This window comes from Littorina saxatilis, linkage group LG3 (genome assembly GCF_037325665.1).
Source record: "Littorina saxatilis isolate snail1 linkage group LG3, US_GU_Lsax_2.0, whole genome shotgun sequence".
Classification (NCBI taxonomy): Eukaryota; Metazoa; Mollusca; class Gastropoda; order Littorinimorpha; family Littorinidae; genus Littorina; species Littorina saxatilis.
The window spans coordinates 35,635,871-35,650,275 of record NC_090247.1 but is presented as its reverse complement, the minus strand read 5'-3'; the positions used below and the strand labels follow the sequence as shown (position 1 = coordinate 35,650,275).

At 41.9% G+C, this 14,405-nt stretch overlaps 1 protein-coding gene across 3 annotated transcripts in view; it reads right to left on the bottom strand.

Annotated features, from left to right (window-relative positions):
* The window catches only part of LOC138962255 (spondin-1-like), a 196,869-nt gene that overhangs the window by 65,978 nt on the left and 116,486 nt on the right, over positions 1-14,405 (bottom strand). For all 3 annotated transcript variants that reach the window (XM_070333996.1, XM_070333995.1, XM_070333997.1), the window contains exon 3: positions 6,409-6,557. In XM_070333996.1, the coding sequence (XP_070190097.1) occupies positions 6,409-6,557 (149 nt within the window). The remainder of the gene's footprint in view (positions 1-6,408; positions 6,558-14,405) is intronic.

Sequence of the window (14,405 nt, the reverse complement as noted above, 5' to 3'; positions counted from 1 at the left end):
ATGACCACGTCTGGACACCATAAAAGTGTTTCAAGGTTCAAGGTTCTCTCAAAGTCTTAACCGACAACCGGGAGCACGACTCCTTTGAACAGCACCGCAGTCTCAGTATTTAAAAGCGTCGTTATGCGCAGAGCTTTTAAATGCTATAGCCACGTCGACCATATTTTCTCTCGCAAAAGTACGGTGCGAGTAAGTTTAGGAGGCTTCGCGATTCTGAATATATACCTTTGATGACTTATATTCAACGTACACGTCAGATATTGCACTTTCTTCTGCCTAATGAAATGAAGTGCACAATCAATGTTTTGAATCAAGTAAGCAAAATGTTCCCCCAAAAGTACTGAACGCCTGGTCAAAGACAGTAATCAGCAGTGTCCAGTATCGCTGAACAATAAACTGTTGCAGATTTACTCCGGTTTATGTCTTTCTCTGGATAATAAATAAATGTATAAATTAAACAACTTAACAGCAATAATCACCAGTTCCATTTAATTTCTTGGATGTCTATGAGAAAAGTATAACGATAGTTGTGAGTGACTCAGGCTTTAATCAGTCAGTTGTCCAGGGTAACACAGCAAGTCGCACAGAATCTGGGTGCCGTGAAATATGCGACGGCGAGAGCAGGAGGCAATGTAAAAGGACAGAGGCTCGAGATGACCGCTCCATTAGCTCTTTATGACCCAGTGGGCACACCTTTTATGAGACGGTGAGCTGGGAAAATCTGCCTCCCCTTGAAAGCAACCCCCAGGAGAATATGAAATGAATAATCTGATCTACTGTGGTTTGATTTTCGAAGATTGATTCACACTGAACAAACTGTTGTTGGCTGTTGAAAACGAACGAGTATTACGTCAACCCTACGACAACACGCGTGGACTTTCGCTCGAAACTCGGGTTCTTTAACGTGCACAACGTTCTCCGTGAAAGATTTTGTACACGAGGGTGTTACGATTCTGTTCGCGTAGAGTCTGCACTGAGTGTTGACTCTGGGAAATGCTGGAGAAAAAAACCCGGCCGTACCTGGGTTAGAACCCACGCCGACCCAATATGTCTGTGTATTATCGGTGGTTGTTAGAAGCACTTCAAGACCCGGACAAATAGCCTGTTGGTAACGTCAAGCATGGCACATACATTCTCGTTGTTTAGCAAAAAAACCAAGTCTAAGTAATAGTGTAAAAGAGATACGAACAACCCTTTTGTCATTTTTCTAAAGGAGAGATAGTGGAATGGGATGCCCAATTTTCTTTTTAAAATTCAGGAGGAGTTTTTGTGTCAAAACAGAAGCGATCGTTGTTCACGACAAGAGCATGAGAAATAAATGTTCTATCAGAAAAAAACCTCTGTCTTTTGTTCGGACAAGAAGAGGGAAGAGGGGGGGGGGGTCTTCCTTTCTTTCTCAAATCGGATATGACAAAAGCGAACATTATTTTTCTTCTTCGTATCACGAGAGCATAAATTTCTCACTCGACAAGCGTGTTTGCGTGTGATCTTGTAACGACAATACCCAAGCATCGTTGTTATTTTCACCTTTCGCGGGTTAAGCCTGTTTAGCATAACGCTGCTTTTAAGTCTAACGTGTTTATGCGAGCCCTCGCCAGCAAGATAACAGTTCAACAGTGGATGAGCTTGTCTGCAAACTTGTCATACATTTTGACAAGCGTGCACGCTCCAATTTAGGCTCCGAAGTTGTACAAGTGGAGGGCAACCGTTGCTGACCTGGCGAGAAAAAAAAACACGACAAAAATATGTAACTAATGCGTGTGTTGTCATCTTTTGTGCGCTGTAATGTCGAGCTGTTTGATAATTTGTTTGACAGGCGCTGTGGCGGGGTGGTAAGACGTCGGCCTCTTAATCGGAAGGTCGAGGGTTCGAATCCCGGCCGCGGCCGCCTGGTGGGTTAAGTGTGGAGATTTTTCCGATCTCCCAGGTCAACTTATGTGCAGACCTGCTATCCCCCTTCGTGTGTACACGCAAGCACAAGACCAAGTGCGCACGAAAAAGATCCTGTAATCCATGTCAGAGTTCGGTGGGTTATAGAAACACAAAAATACCCAGCATGCTTCCTCCGAAAGCGGCGTATGGCTGCCTAAATGGCGGGGTAAAAACGGTCATACACGTAAAATTCCACTCGTGCAAAAACACGAGTGTACGTGGGAGTTTCAGCCCACGAACGCAGAAGAAGAAGATAATTTGTTTTCTTTTTTATTTCCTTTTTACATTTAGTCAAGTTTTGACTAAATGTTTTAACATAGAGGGGGAATCGAGACGAGGGTCGTGGTGTGTGTGTGTGTGTGTGTGTGTGTGTGTGTGTGTGTGTGTGTGTGTGTGTGTGTGTGTGTGTGTGTGTGTGTGTGTGTGTGTGTGTGTGTGTGTGTCTGTCTGTCTGTCTGTGCGTGTGTATGTGTGTGTAGAGCGATTCAGACTAAACTACTGGACCGATCTTTATGAAATTTGACATGAGAGTTCCTGGGAATAATATCCCCGGACGTTTTTTTTCTTTTTTTCGATAAATGACGTCATATCCGGCTTTTTGTAAAAGTTGAGGCGGCACTGTCACACCCTCATTTTTCAATCAAATTGATTGAAATTTTGGCAAAGCAATCTTCGACAAAGGCCGGACTTTGGTATTGCATTTCAGCTTGGTGGCTTAAAAACTAAGGAATGAGTTTGGTCATTAAAAATCGGAAACTTGTAATTAAAATTGTTGTTTTATTAACCGATTCAAAAACAAGTTCATCTTATTCTTCGTCATTTTCTGATTCCAAAAACATATACATATGTTATATTTGGATTACAAACAAGCTCTGAAAATTAAAAAGATGAAAATTATGATCAAAATTAATTTTCCGAAATCGATTTAAAAACAATTCCATCTTATTCCTTGTCGGTTCCTGATTCCAAAAACATATAGATATGATATGTTTGGATTAAAAACAAACTCAGTAAGCTAAAAAGAATAGACATACAGAAAAGCGTGTTATCCTGCTCAGCGCGACCACTACCGCACTATTCTGCATGGCTTGTCGATTTCACTGCCTTTGCCACGAGCGGTGGACTGACGAAACTACGAGTATGCAGGGTATGTGGTCTTGGTGAAAAAAGCAGTGCGTTCAGTTTCATTCTGTGAGTTCGACAGCTTGACTAAATGTTGTTATTTCGCCTTGCGCGACTTCTTTCTTTTCGAGTTGCGGTTTCGACCTCAATCTCAAGAATCCTTAACACTTTTGACTAGCACTCTTGAAGTGGAGGTTGTGGCTTTCAAATAACATTGAAATCGCGTTAAATGTTTAATTGACTAACAAGTTGTGAGCCAACCTGGCAGTGTTTGTCGCACATTCGTTTGCCAACAAAGGACGCATCACTTATTACATGAGAATTTCAACTATACAAACTTTCCCTCTCGCCTGTTCAAACACACAGAGAAACCGACATATTTCTCCACACGCAAGAACAGCACAGTCGAACTGCCTGACAGCCTGACTTGACAGTCCAACAGACAGCCCGACAGACAGACAGAAACCTCAAAGTGTATAAACAACAAACAGCGACGAAGCAAGATCGCTATGTCGACCGTGGTAAAGAGCGTGGTTATATTGTTTAGAAAAACAAAATCTAGGTACCCACACTCAGTTTTCCACGTACATGTACAAAAACGAAACGAACCAAAAGAACCAAAACATTTCGTTCTTAAATATCAAATCTCTTAACAAAAAAATAAAAAAAATAAAATGACTGGACAAAGGAGCAAAACGACGTTCAAGCACCAAGAGTAGGCCTACAATAGCCGCGTAGTATTAAAAACCGAACTAGACTCCTATATATATACGACGTGAGTTTGGCCAACCACCTACACGACCAATTTACATCTCGTCCTTCCCATACCTGTCACATCTGGCCGTTCGCATCCCTTTGATCTCTGCCGCTCGCCCCAAGACGTCACTTTATTAAAAAGGTAGAGGTATACACGCGCTGCTTGCTGTTTTGCATTTCAGCATATACTCCCCCAGTGTGGTTTATATCATAAGTAAGACTTACTTTGTCAAGCACGCCGTTTGAGATGTTTATCCTCGCGGAATGTTGTTTGTTGGCATGACATGGGAACCATTTTTCTTGTCTGTGTTTGACATGTTAGGGTGACAAAACATACAGCGTCGATGTCGTTTATAGTTATTACAGTTTCTTTGTTGTTGTTTTTCTTGAGTATAAAACCAGCCATATTTATTTCGTGTTCGGCCTTAAAGAGAGAAATACAGCTTTCTATTCATTTTGTAAAAAAAAAAAGCATACCTCGGAAATGTGTTCGACAATAAACACTTCGGCCCGACTCTCGCCTCGTACGCGAGAACTCGTAGAGACACCTGCTCAAACTGAGTCTGACAGCATAAACAATTTTCAAACACTGAGCCCACACAGCAAAGCCAACAAGCTATTCATCTCCCCACCACAAGCGGGATGAAATGGGGGGCAAGAATGTCGCCGCTCCAGACCTAAAGTGACAGTATATCGGATTTAATAACCAAATTGTATTCATTGTTGGACCCCCAGCGGTGATGTCTCCATACGCTCGGGACAAAACGTAACGCGAAACTCCTGACCGCCCCCTCCCGCGACTGTTAATGAATATGCAGAAGCGATTGGACACAGGCATTGACCATACCCTCGCAGTCCGCCTCCCTTGTCCTCAAATCCACCCGGGGTACCCACCCGTAATGGTCTCCTGCCTTCCTTAACGGTAATAAACCATTCTGTTTGGGAAGGGAGAGCCGGGCAGCGAATATTTTCCTTCGGCTTTTCTCCGTCGTGAGTCTCTGCCCTGACCGAAATGGACATACTGTAACACGTGGGCCAACGACTGATACAGTTAAAACTGGATCAAGTTATTCTTGGGGAGCCACTGGTTTTGTCTGTGTGGCATTGGTCCCACAAAAACTCCAATAAAGCTGACCCTCCCTTCCTGATTATATGTCCTCTTTTCGAGGGTGACAATGAATGAGAGTGGGTATGTGTTTATACTGCGAAGACAAAGTTTATACTGGATGTTGGTGACACAAAGGTTGATTTTTTCCCCACAGTGCAGGTGGTGTTGTCTCGGTAAACCCTTTTTTCTGTAATCTCATATACTTTTTTTTCAAAGTCACGGTGTTCATGACCTTTACTTGGATCACTTCCGCTTTATGAAGCGTGGGAACACAAACAGAACTTCATAGATCTAAATTCCATTTGCTATTACTGATCATAGAAACGGTGTCTGAACTCCAAAGGCCGTTAATTCAGTTTCCTGGAGGTATTGAGCAAATTGCACTTGTAAAACAATCAATATTTTGGAGTGATTTGGGATCGTTCAGTAGCGATGGAACGATGTGCATGTATACTGTCAACAGAATGAAGGGTACTTGACATACAGGTCTCGAATATTACCGCCCTTTTGCTGACCGAGGCATGAATACCAAATATTCTGATGGCTGAGAATGGCAGAAAAATCAAAGACAAAGTGTACGACTGTCCTTGCTGCAGTCAGCCCTAAAGCCTGATATGAATTGGGCGAAGCTCGCTGCACGAAGCTTTAGCACTGAATTGTTTTGTTAAATTAGATTTTGCAAAGACTTGTCGGGGTCATCTTCGGCCTTAAAGTTTCCATACCAAAACATATAACAATCTCCGTAGAAATACCACAATAAGAAATAGAAACGTCAAGTTGAGTGTTCCACATTAATTCTTTCAAGCGTACACGTATAAACTTATGCCATACTAGATGATTACCCGCTTCGCCGGGTACCGGCTTCGCCGGGAAGAAGTAGAGCCGAATACCAGGCTGCGCCTGGGACCCGGCTTTGCCGCCGGCTTCGCCGGCGCACGAAGGAAAGGAGATAAACGCGCAAAACACTGGAGACCTTCTAAAAATAGTAACGTGCAGTGACCTTCTAAAAATAGTAACGTAGTAACGGGAATATGGATTGACGCCACACGGAGGAAGGGAGATAATCGCGGCTGAAAACACTGGAGAAGATAAGGAAGAGTTACTGGTAGTGGATCCCGACAACAACAAAAAACCAAAAAAACAAATCGGTTCAGCGCGCACAGCGCTGCGCGCTGAGAGCACGTGTTGAAATATCTCATCGATGAGGTTGTGTCCGGGGTGTAGCTGAATACGGTGTCCAAATTTGAAAAAGATCCACCGAGAACTTTGGCCGTGCATCGCGAACAGACAGACAGACAGACAGACAGACAGACAGACAGACACTAGTCGTATATATATATATAGATAGTAAAAGTTTACTTTTCGAATTAGAAGGGGAAAGTTGTCATTTTGTATCTTGACTTTGTTAGAATTTCAACAAACTGGCACAGTTCCCTCCATTCTTCTATTTGGGTCTCTAAATTTGACTAATGACCAAAATGTGCACTGACCTGAATTCTATGCAGGAAGATGATGCACCTTTGGGGGCCATCCATTTAAAACTGATGCCCTTTTTCTTGACGAGGTAACGATGGCATATCACGTGATGATCGCAGATCTTTTCCTCCATAAGATCGTACACCTGTCCGTTCATTGACACCTGCAACAAATACAAAACATATGTGACGTATTGCCCGTAAACCTGCGACGAGGTTCACGTGAAACGATTACGTGACTCTTGCGGTTCTATATCTCCTGAAAGCCATGCAATTGTTCATTGTCACCTGCAATAAAGACACAAAAATATGTGATGTATTACCCGTAAACCTACGACGAGGTTCACATGAAACGATGACGTGACTCTTTCCGGATATTTTCTTTTTGAAAGCCAAGCCCCTGTTCTTACTCTACTATTCCATTGCTGACAAATTCGGGTCGCTTCCTCCCAGTGCTCCTTAATTCATTGTTGACCGAGAAACAACGCACAAAGTACATGGCGCAATGTCCATGAAACAGTCTGCATGGACAACTGCATGGACACAGCTGCTTGACAGCGTTTTTGTGTGTTTTTGTTTTGTTTTTGTTGTTGTTGTTGTTGGTTGGTTGGTTGGTTGGTTGGTTGGTTGGTTGGTTGGTTGTTTATTTGTTTGTCGGCTTGTCACTGCAATAGATTCTGAAACTAGTTTGAGCTACTGTTCCATCCAAACAGGAAATATGGCATAACTAATGAATGCGCAGGGAAAGATCGTGTGGAAATCATGCAGAATGTGGAAACAAAAGACGTGATTTCACTCAATCAAAATTAATGGGCTTAGTGTCCAAATTTCTTTTTGTTTGGTAAGTATGAATGCCTCTTCTGTGGGGGTGATTCTAAACTACGTCCGAAGAATAACAGAAAAAAAACTATCAAACCTCAAAATTAATAGGTGTTTCACGACTTGAAGAGGTGCAGCTCAACCGCGGGCGAGCTAATAGCTACTGAAAGCGAAGGGAACAGTTGACAAACTGGGCACAATAGTGCGATCCATGTTTCATTCAAACCTGCCTTTCGGCGCAGGGCCGGACTAGGCTAAGAGGAGGGGGGGGGGGGGGGTTGCTAGAGGTGGTCCAGGGGGATATCCCCCCTGGCGGCAGGGGCGGACTAGTTCATTTTATGGGGAGGGGGTCAAAAGTATATTGTGAAGATATGGGTGTGAAGCCGACGGTGCGAAGTGCCAAGCCGACGGCGCGAAGCGCCTAGCTTGCTAAGGGGGTCAGGGGGCATGCCCCCCCGGAAAATTTTGAAAAAAAGGATGCAAAATGGTGCAATCTGGTGCATTCTGAGGATGATCATTACCAGTTTCAGGCAGCAGATTTTGTCACTGATTATAACCCCCAAAATTGAAACTCAATGTAAAATAAAGAAATGCATACCTCATTCAATATTTTTATATTTATAAGATGGGTCCGGAAACCCTAGAACCCCCCCCCCCTTGTCCGCCCTTGGGGGTCAGGGGGCAAAGCCCCCTGAAGCTGATGGGTAGGTCATATTCTGAGATAAGAAAATGGTCGCTCCTTGCATGAAACGGCATAAAATAAGCAATAATAAAAAATGTTTTAAATAAGTAAGGTACATGTTCAGGCTAGGGGGGGGGGGGGGTTGCGCAACCCCCATAACCCCCCCGGTAGTCCGGCCCTGCGGCGCACGACACACGTTGACAGCCTGATACAGTTATTAATACCTCAACCCTTCTAAAATAGAACGGTACCTTGTCAACCTAGCTCCAAGTCTTTCAGTCGAAAAAAACACAGCCATGCTGCCTCAATGTATGCGTTTATTTTCAAACGATATAGTGTCGGTTACTCTTCTGTACACAAAAAGGGAGAGCTGGAAAGTTATTAAAAGCAGCAAAAAGCAATGACAATGGCAGCCAAACGAAGCGAAAACTTTCCATCTCTGATTCCTTCAGAAATCAGACCCGGATCCCCCAAAAAGACTCCAACTTTGCCTTCAGGGGTTCGCTCCCTTTTGGTGAGTGGCCTCCCCTCGCGGCCATATCCGATGACACAATGACGGGAGATGAAATGCCAACTGAACAGCTTAACACCTTTGGGATTGTGTTCTTGAGAGCTGTGAAATTAAAATGGCAGTAGTGGGGGAGAGGCTGTTGTTCTCCAAGCATGCCAGACTGACGAGTTAGATCAAATTATGAGATCATAAAAACGCCTAATCCCTCCCATTCTGCGGTTTACAAACAGAAATTGGAAGGGTTGGAGTGGGGTGGGGTCGGCACAAACGCGGCCGCTGCTCAGTACTACATGTATTCCCTCTTTGCTACGCGGTATAGTCATGAACGTAGAAACCGAGAAGACCTACCGCCTGGATTTGCTGGAAAAGAATCAAAAGGCCCAGTACTGGGTGAAAATAGTGGTGGGAGAGACAATTGGATTCCTTACAATGTCGAGATTTTTTTTTTAAACCTCATAGAGTGCAGGTGTCGATCTCATGATTTACCGTAAATTGTTATTCACTTTCGACTCATTTTCAGCTTTCTACATATAATTTCTCTGCGACCATTCAAAACAAAAATAAAACAAGATTCTAAAACTAGTCCTATCTGTTTTTGTAATTTGCTCATCAACGAACAAATACGTGCTTAGAAAATGAACCCAAACCAGATCTCATGGAAAAGTTACGATACATTCCACACATACAAGGAAAACAAATATGTTTTGTTTATGTCTGGCTGCCAAATAATTAACGAATTGACTCAATAACGCGCGAACTTTTACTGATGAAAGAACATAATTGTATCTTCTTGTAAGAGGTCATCGCAATTCTGTATACATGTCTGCCAGTACAGATGAATGAATTTTTCAAGGAACGAAAAGCCACCTGGAACATTTCGACTTGAATCCATTCCGACATTCATGCGGGGGTGAAAATAGATAAACCGCGTAGTGGTTCAAGCGAAATACTGAGAAAGGACCGTTAAAATGAGTCGGTCATTAACAGCCCACAACGGCAAAACCACGCATACCGTAAACAGAAGCATAAACATCACAGTTTGGCCACAAAATCTTGATCTAGCATCCCCTTTGCAAATTAACCGTGGAGCCCTCCCCCCCTTTGAAAAGCCTTGGTTTATTGTCATAAAAAGGCGCAAAAACCGAAAACAGCTAAACTCTGGAAATGGAAACAGCAACCACTGTCAGGGATATGTATACAGGGGAGGGGGGGGGGAATGTAACGAAAGGGGGGCGGCGCGGGAGAAGGGGGGGGGGGGGGTGAGATGGAAGATGAAGCAGTGATAATTATGATAGAAGATTAGCACTACATTCCGAGTAAACACTCAAAAATAGACGCTTTTTTTCACTCTCGGCCAAAGAACAAAACCTGGAGTGAGATTTAAGAGTTTCCCTCCTTCCAAACTTCAAAGAGATCCAAATTAAGAACGGTTTACACGGGGCTCAGGGAACACAAAGAATCCGCCGATGATCCTTATCTAGCTTCTGACTGTCACTGCTGTGTGGGTTTGGACAGCATTGCTGACTGATTGTTTGAAGTAAATTGTGAAAGTTAGTTCACAAACTAAAACCAGACAACAGTTAGCTCGTCTAGACACCAACCCCCCTAGACACTACCCCCCCCCCCCCCCCTGATACAAACAAGAACAGTTTTACACTTAGCGAGATCCCAAACTGAATTTTTGAAAAACTGAATTTGTAACCAGCTTTTGTGAGAAAAGAAATCACAGCTGATGTAAATATTCTGGCATCAGCGATTTATCCCTCATTCACACATAATATTCTGATAAACCATCTTTATGCCTCGCAGAGTGGCATATTTTACGGCTATATCAGTTGCATAAACTAAGTTACACTAATTTTTTCACACTTTGATCTTTGTTCGTTTAATCGTTCAGTGCAATCTGCTCATTTCTATGGCAAAGCAGTTGGAAGAGAATGTGTGTGTGGGTATGCATGTTTGGGATGGGGGTGGTGGTTGGGATGGGGTATTGTGGGAGCAGTGGGTGGGGTGGGGGTTGTGGGTGGTTGGGGTGGGTGGGGGTTGGGAGTGGCTTGAACATTTACAAAAACATTCGTTTTTAGGCATATACAACACGTTGGCACCCGACCGATTCCCGAACAGTTGCGTTCACTTCTCTGGCAAGACAACATACTCTCCCGCTATTTTCGCACTCCCTCACTCTCTTTCACCGGCAAAGAGACGACGGGAGAGCCAAGCAATCATACAGATAATTTCTTGCAACACAGCGGAATCGGCAGATAGTCGGATATACAACGACACAAGTACGTCACTTTACATCGAGGCGCACGGTTTTTGACGGCTCCGTCGGTCAGATTTTTGTTTTGTTTCGTTCTTTGTTCTTCTTTCTTATTCGTTTTTGACCATTTGTGTTTTTTGTTGGTACTCTGAGAATCCCAGACATACTCTGCTTCCAAGGTAGAATCTGGGGAGCTGTTAAGTTTATTTCAATAAAAATAATATTCTTGACTTTTTCTTAGAATCCCAAATACATTGGCTGCTACTAAGACCATCTGTGTGGGGCTGTTCCTTCTTCTTCTTTTATCGTATTTTCTGTTTCTTCTTCTATTTTCATTTAGATTACTCTTTTTGTTTTACTTCTTCTTGGAATTCCAGGCATCTTCTGCTTAAAAAAAGAACAAAGTCGGTGGGGTTGGTATCTTTTTTTTCTGTTTTTATATCTATATTATCTATATTATATCTATATACGGCTTGTGTGTGTCTGTGTGTTCACGATTCACGGCCAAAGTTCTCGATGGATCTGCTTCAAATTTGGTGGGCATATTCAGGTAGACCCCGGACACAATCGTGAAAAAATTTGAACACGTGCGTGCTCTCAGCGCGCAGCGCTGAACCGATTTTGGTGTTTCTGTACATCCATTCCCAGTAACTCTTCCTTATCTTCTCCAGTGTTTTGTGCGTTTATCTCCCTTCCTTCGTACGGTCTACTTCTTCCCGGCGAAGCGGGTATTCATCTAGTATATGACTAAGTGCCAAAAGGTGCGCACGAAAAGCGGACAAAGGGGCTAAAAAATAAAAGTTGACAAACACGACTGATATTGTGATTTTTGTTAAGACAACAGATGCTGGAACCCAATTACGAAAAGAAAAGATAAATTTACCCAAATGATTTTACAAATAACGATAATTTTGTTCGTTATATCATTCAAAACGGCACTGAGTCATAGCATTAAGGTTATCTCGCACGTTTTTAAAGCTAGGGCTTTGAAACTTGGCACACAACCAAAGTATAATGACCTCCAGGTATGGTGCACATCACACTAAACAACATTGAATTTCAAGGTCACAGCGAGGTTAAATTTCCTTTGCAAACTGGAAAATTGTCGTTGTCACGTCTTACATGTTTCAATACTAGATCAGTTAGACTTTACATACTTCACATACTTTCAGCATTTTTATAAAACCTCATTAAAAGTGACCTGCTTGTTAATCTTTGTCAAAGTTCAAGGTCACAGCGGGGTCACATCTGGTCCAAATGTGGAATATTTTCAATTTATTCAGCGCGTTTATAGCACGAGCTTTGAAAATACACACAGTTCTAGTGTATAATGTTCACACACGATTAAAGTCTGGTTGAAAAAGTCAAGGTCACAGCAGGGTCGCGTTGAGGTCAAACATATACATTTTTCAATGAGGTTTTCTCATATGTTTTTGAAGCTAGGGCCTTGAAACTTGGCACACTACGCAAGTTAAATTAAACCTCATCAAATTCCAAGGTCACAGTAAGGTTAAAGATCCTTTAAGGATATTTTCTAAAAAAGGTGACCGCCTGGTTAATGTTTGTCAAATTTCAAGGTCACAGCAGTGCCATCTGGCTTAAACTTTGAAAAATTGTCAATTTCTTCAACTAGTTTTATAGTGTTTGAAGTCATTCACACATGATGAAAGTCTGGTTGATAAAATCAAACGTCAAGGTCGCAGCGGGGTCGCATTGAAGTCAGACACATACAATTGTCATTTTCACGAACGCCTTTTAAGCAACACCTTTGAAACTTCACACATTCCAAAGTTTTGATGTTGTTTGGTTATAATCAAAGTGTGGTCAATTTCCATGATTGAGAGCATTCAGAGGGGTCAAGTTGAGGTCACACAAAAGAGATTAAATTGTCGACACAACAGATGAGACTGGCTACCACTGTTTATTTTAATACACTTTTATGCAAATTTTAAATTGTGTTCAACCATATACACCAAACTCACCCAAACTCCTGAAACATCCAAGAAAAGGAAAAATGTGTCCAAGCAAGGAAAAACGCCATTTCTTCAAAGGCTGGAATAACTACAGAGGCAGCCGCGTCATTACACACAATGCAATTACGTCATACATCATACATTTCTATGAGTCATGTTGAATGGAATGGTGGCATGTGCCTCTATTCTAGCTAACAACAAAGCTGAAAAAATGAATATTATCTGTTTGTTTTGTTTGTTTTACCCGTACGAGACCTTTCTGTGACCTTGACATGTGACAAGGATCTACCTTAACTTCTTTAAGTCGGAGTTGAGAGTTGTGTGATGTTTGAAGGCTCTCCCTTTAAAAAAAACTGAGATAATGATGCATTTTCGTGTTTTTGATTTGCCCATGTGACCTTGAGATTCGACAAAGGTCAACAAGACTTTAACCGTGTATGGAGGCTATTAAGCCCAAAAATGTGAACTTTCAAGGTTCTTGCTTTGAAAAACTCTGAGAAAAAGGTTATGTTTTTTTTTTACCCACACGAGACCCTGCTATGACCTTCACATTTCTCAAGGATCAACCTTGAATTCTCCATGTTGAACAATCATTAAGCAAAAGCGTTGTTTGAAGTTTGAAGGTTCTAGCTTCAAAAATCTCTGAAAAAATATGTTTCATCCGTTTTCTGAACCACATGTGACCCAGCCGTGACCTTGAAATCTGACAAGGGTCAACAAGACTTTTACCATGCATGGGGGCGATTAAACCCCAAATGTGTGTGAAGTTTCAAGGTTTCAACTTAAAAAACGTCTGAGAAAAATATACATTTTCCTTTTTGGACAATGTGTTGCACGCAAGACAACACGACAAACGCTCGTGTTATCATTCTTTTACTTTAAGGTCGACTTGCGTGCCCGCTCTTTCGCTAATCTCAATTAAAATTCATCTTAGAAGTTCGGTTTTATTACGCTTTTAATTAAGAAGATTAAACTAAGACAACAAATAGTTAGTTTTACCCATTAAACTCGATAAGGTAGTGACATTTTATGTTGAACGCAAGAAGGTGTCGCACGCAAGATCTGAAAAGATGTTGACGACATAATTTCAACACTTGATAGCGCAATCGTGGTTCGTGATTTCTTCACAAATTTTGAACACAGAATGTGTCACGTGGTTCCGTAAATGAAGTAGATCTTTGTACATGTAAATTTTGTTTTTAAAAGAAAATAACCGTTAATTACCGAACATTTTGTCGCACGCAAGATATGACGAAATTTTCAAATCGTTTTCAAAAATGCTGTTCAAAAGTTCTGCAGTCTTTGCTGGATTACTTGAAAGACAGCAGTTTGATACACCGTTATCGCTTGACGTGTCGACATCAATTCCAGAGTTTTTGAAAAAGAAATTTAGTAAATATCTGCGATTGAAAAATGTATGCCGTGATGACGAATCATCTTGCGTGCGACACCTTAAAATTCGGTTATCGAAAAAAAAAAATTCTCTCGAGATTTAGATTTGACGTTTGGTCTCGTCTGTAAAGCGATGTTTCAGGCATTCAATCAAACTAAATGCAATTCATTTGTGCTTCTTGTTATTTTTCTGTGGCATATTCAAAACACGAGGTATCACGATGTCCTTTTTCAGATGGCCGGTTTTGGCGTTATTTTTGACTTTAAACAAAGATAACTTCAAAACCGTTCAAGTCAGACACACGAAATTATGTCCACTATCTCTTCGCACATTCATCCACACACACACCAATTTTCAGCAGACACACGTTTTTA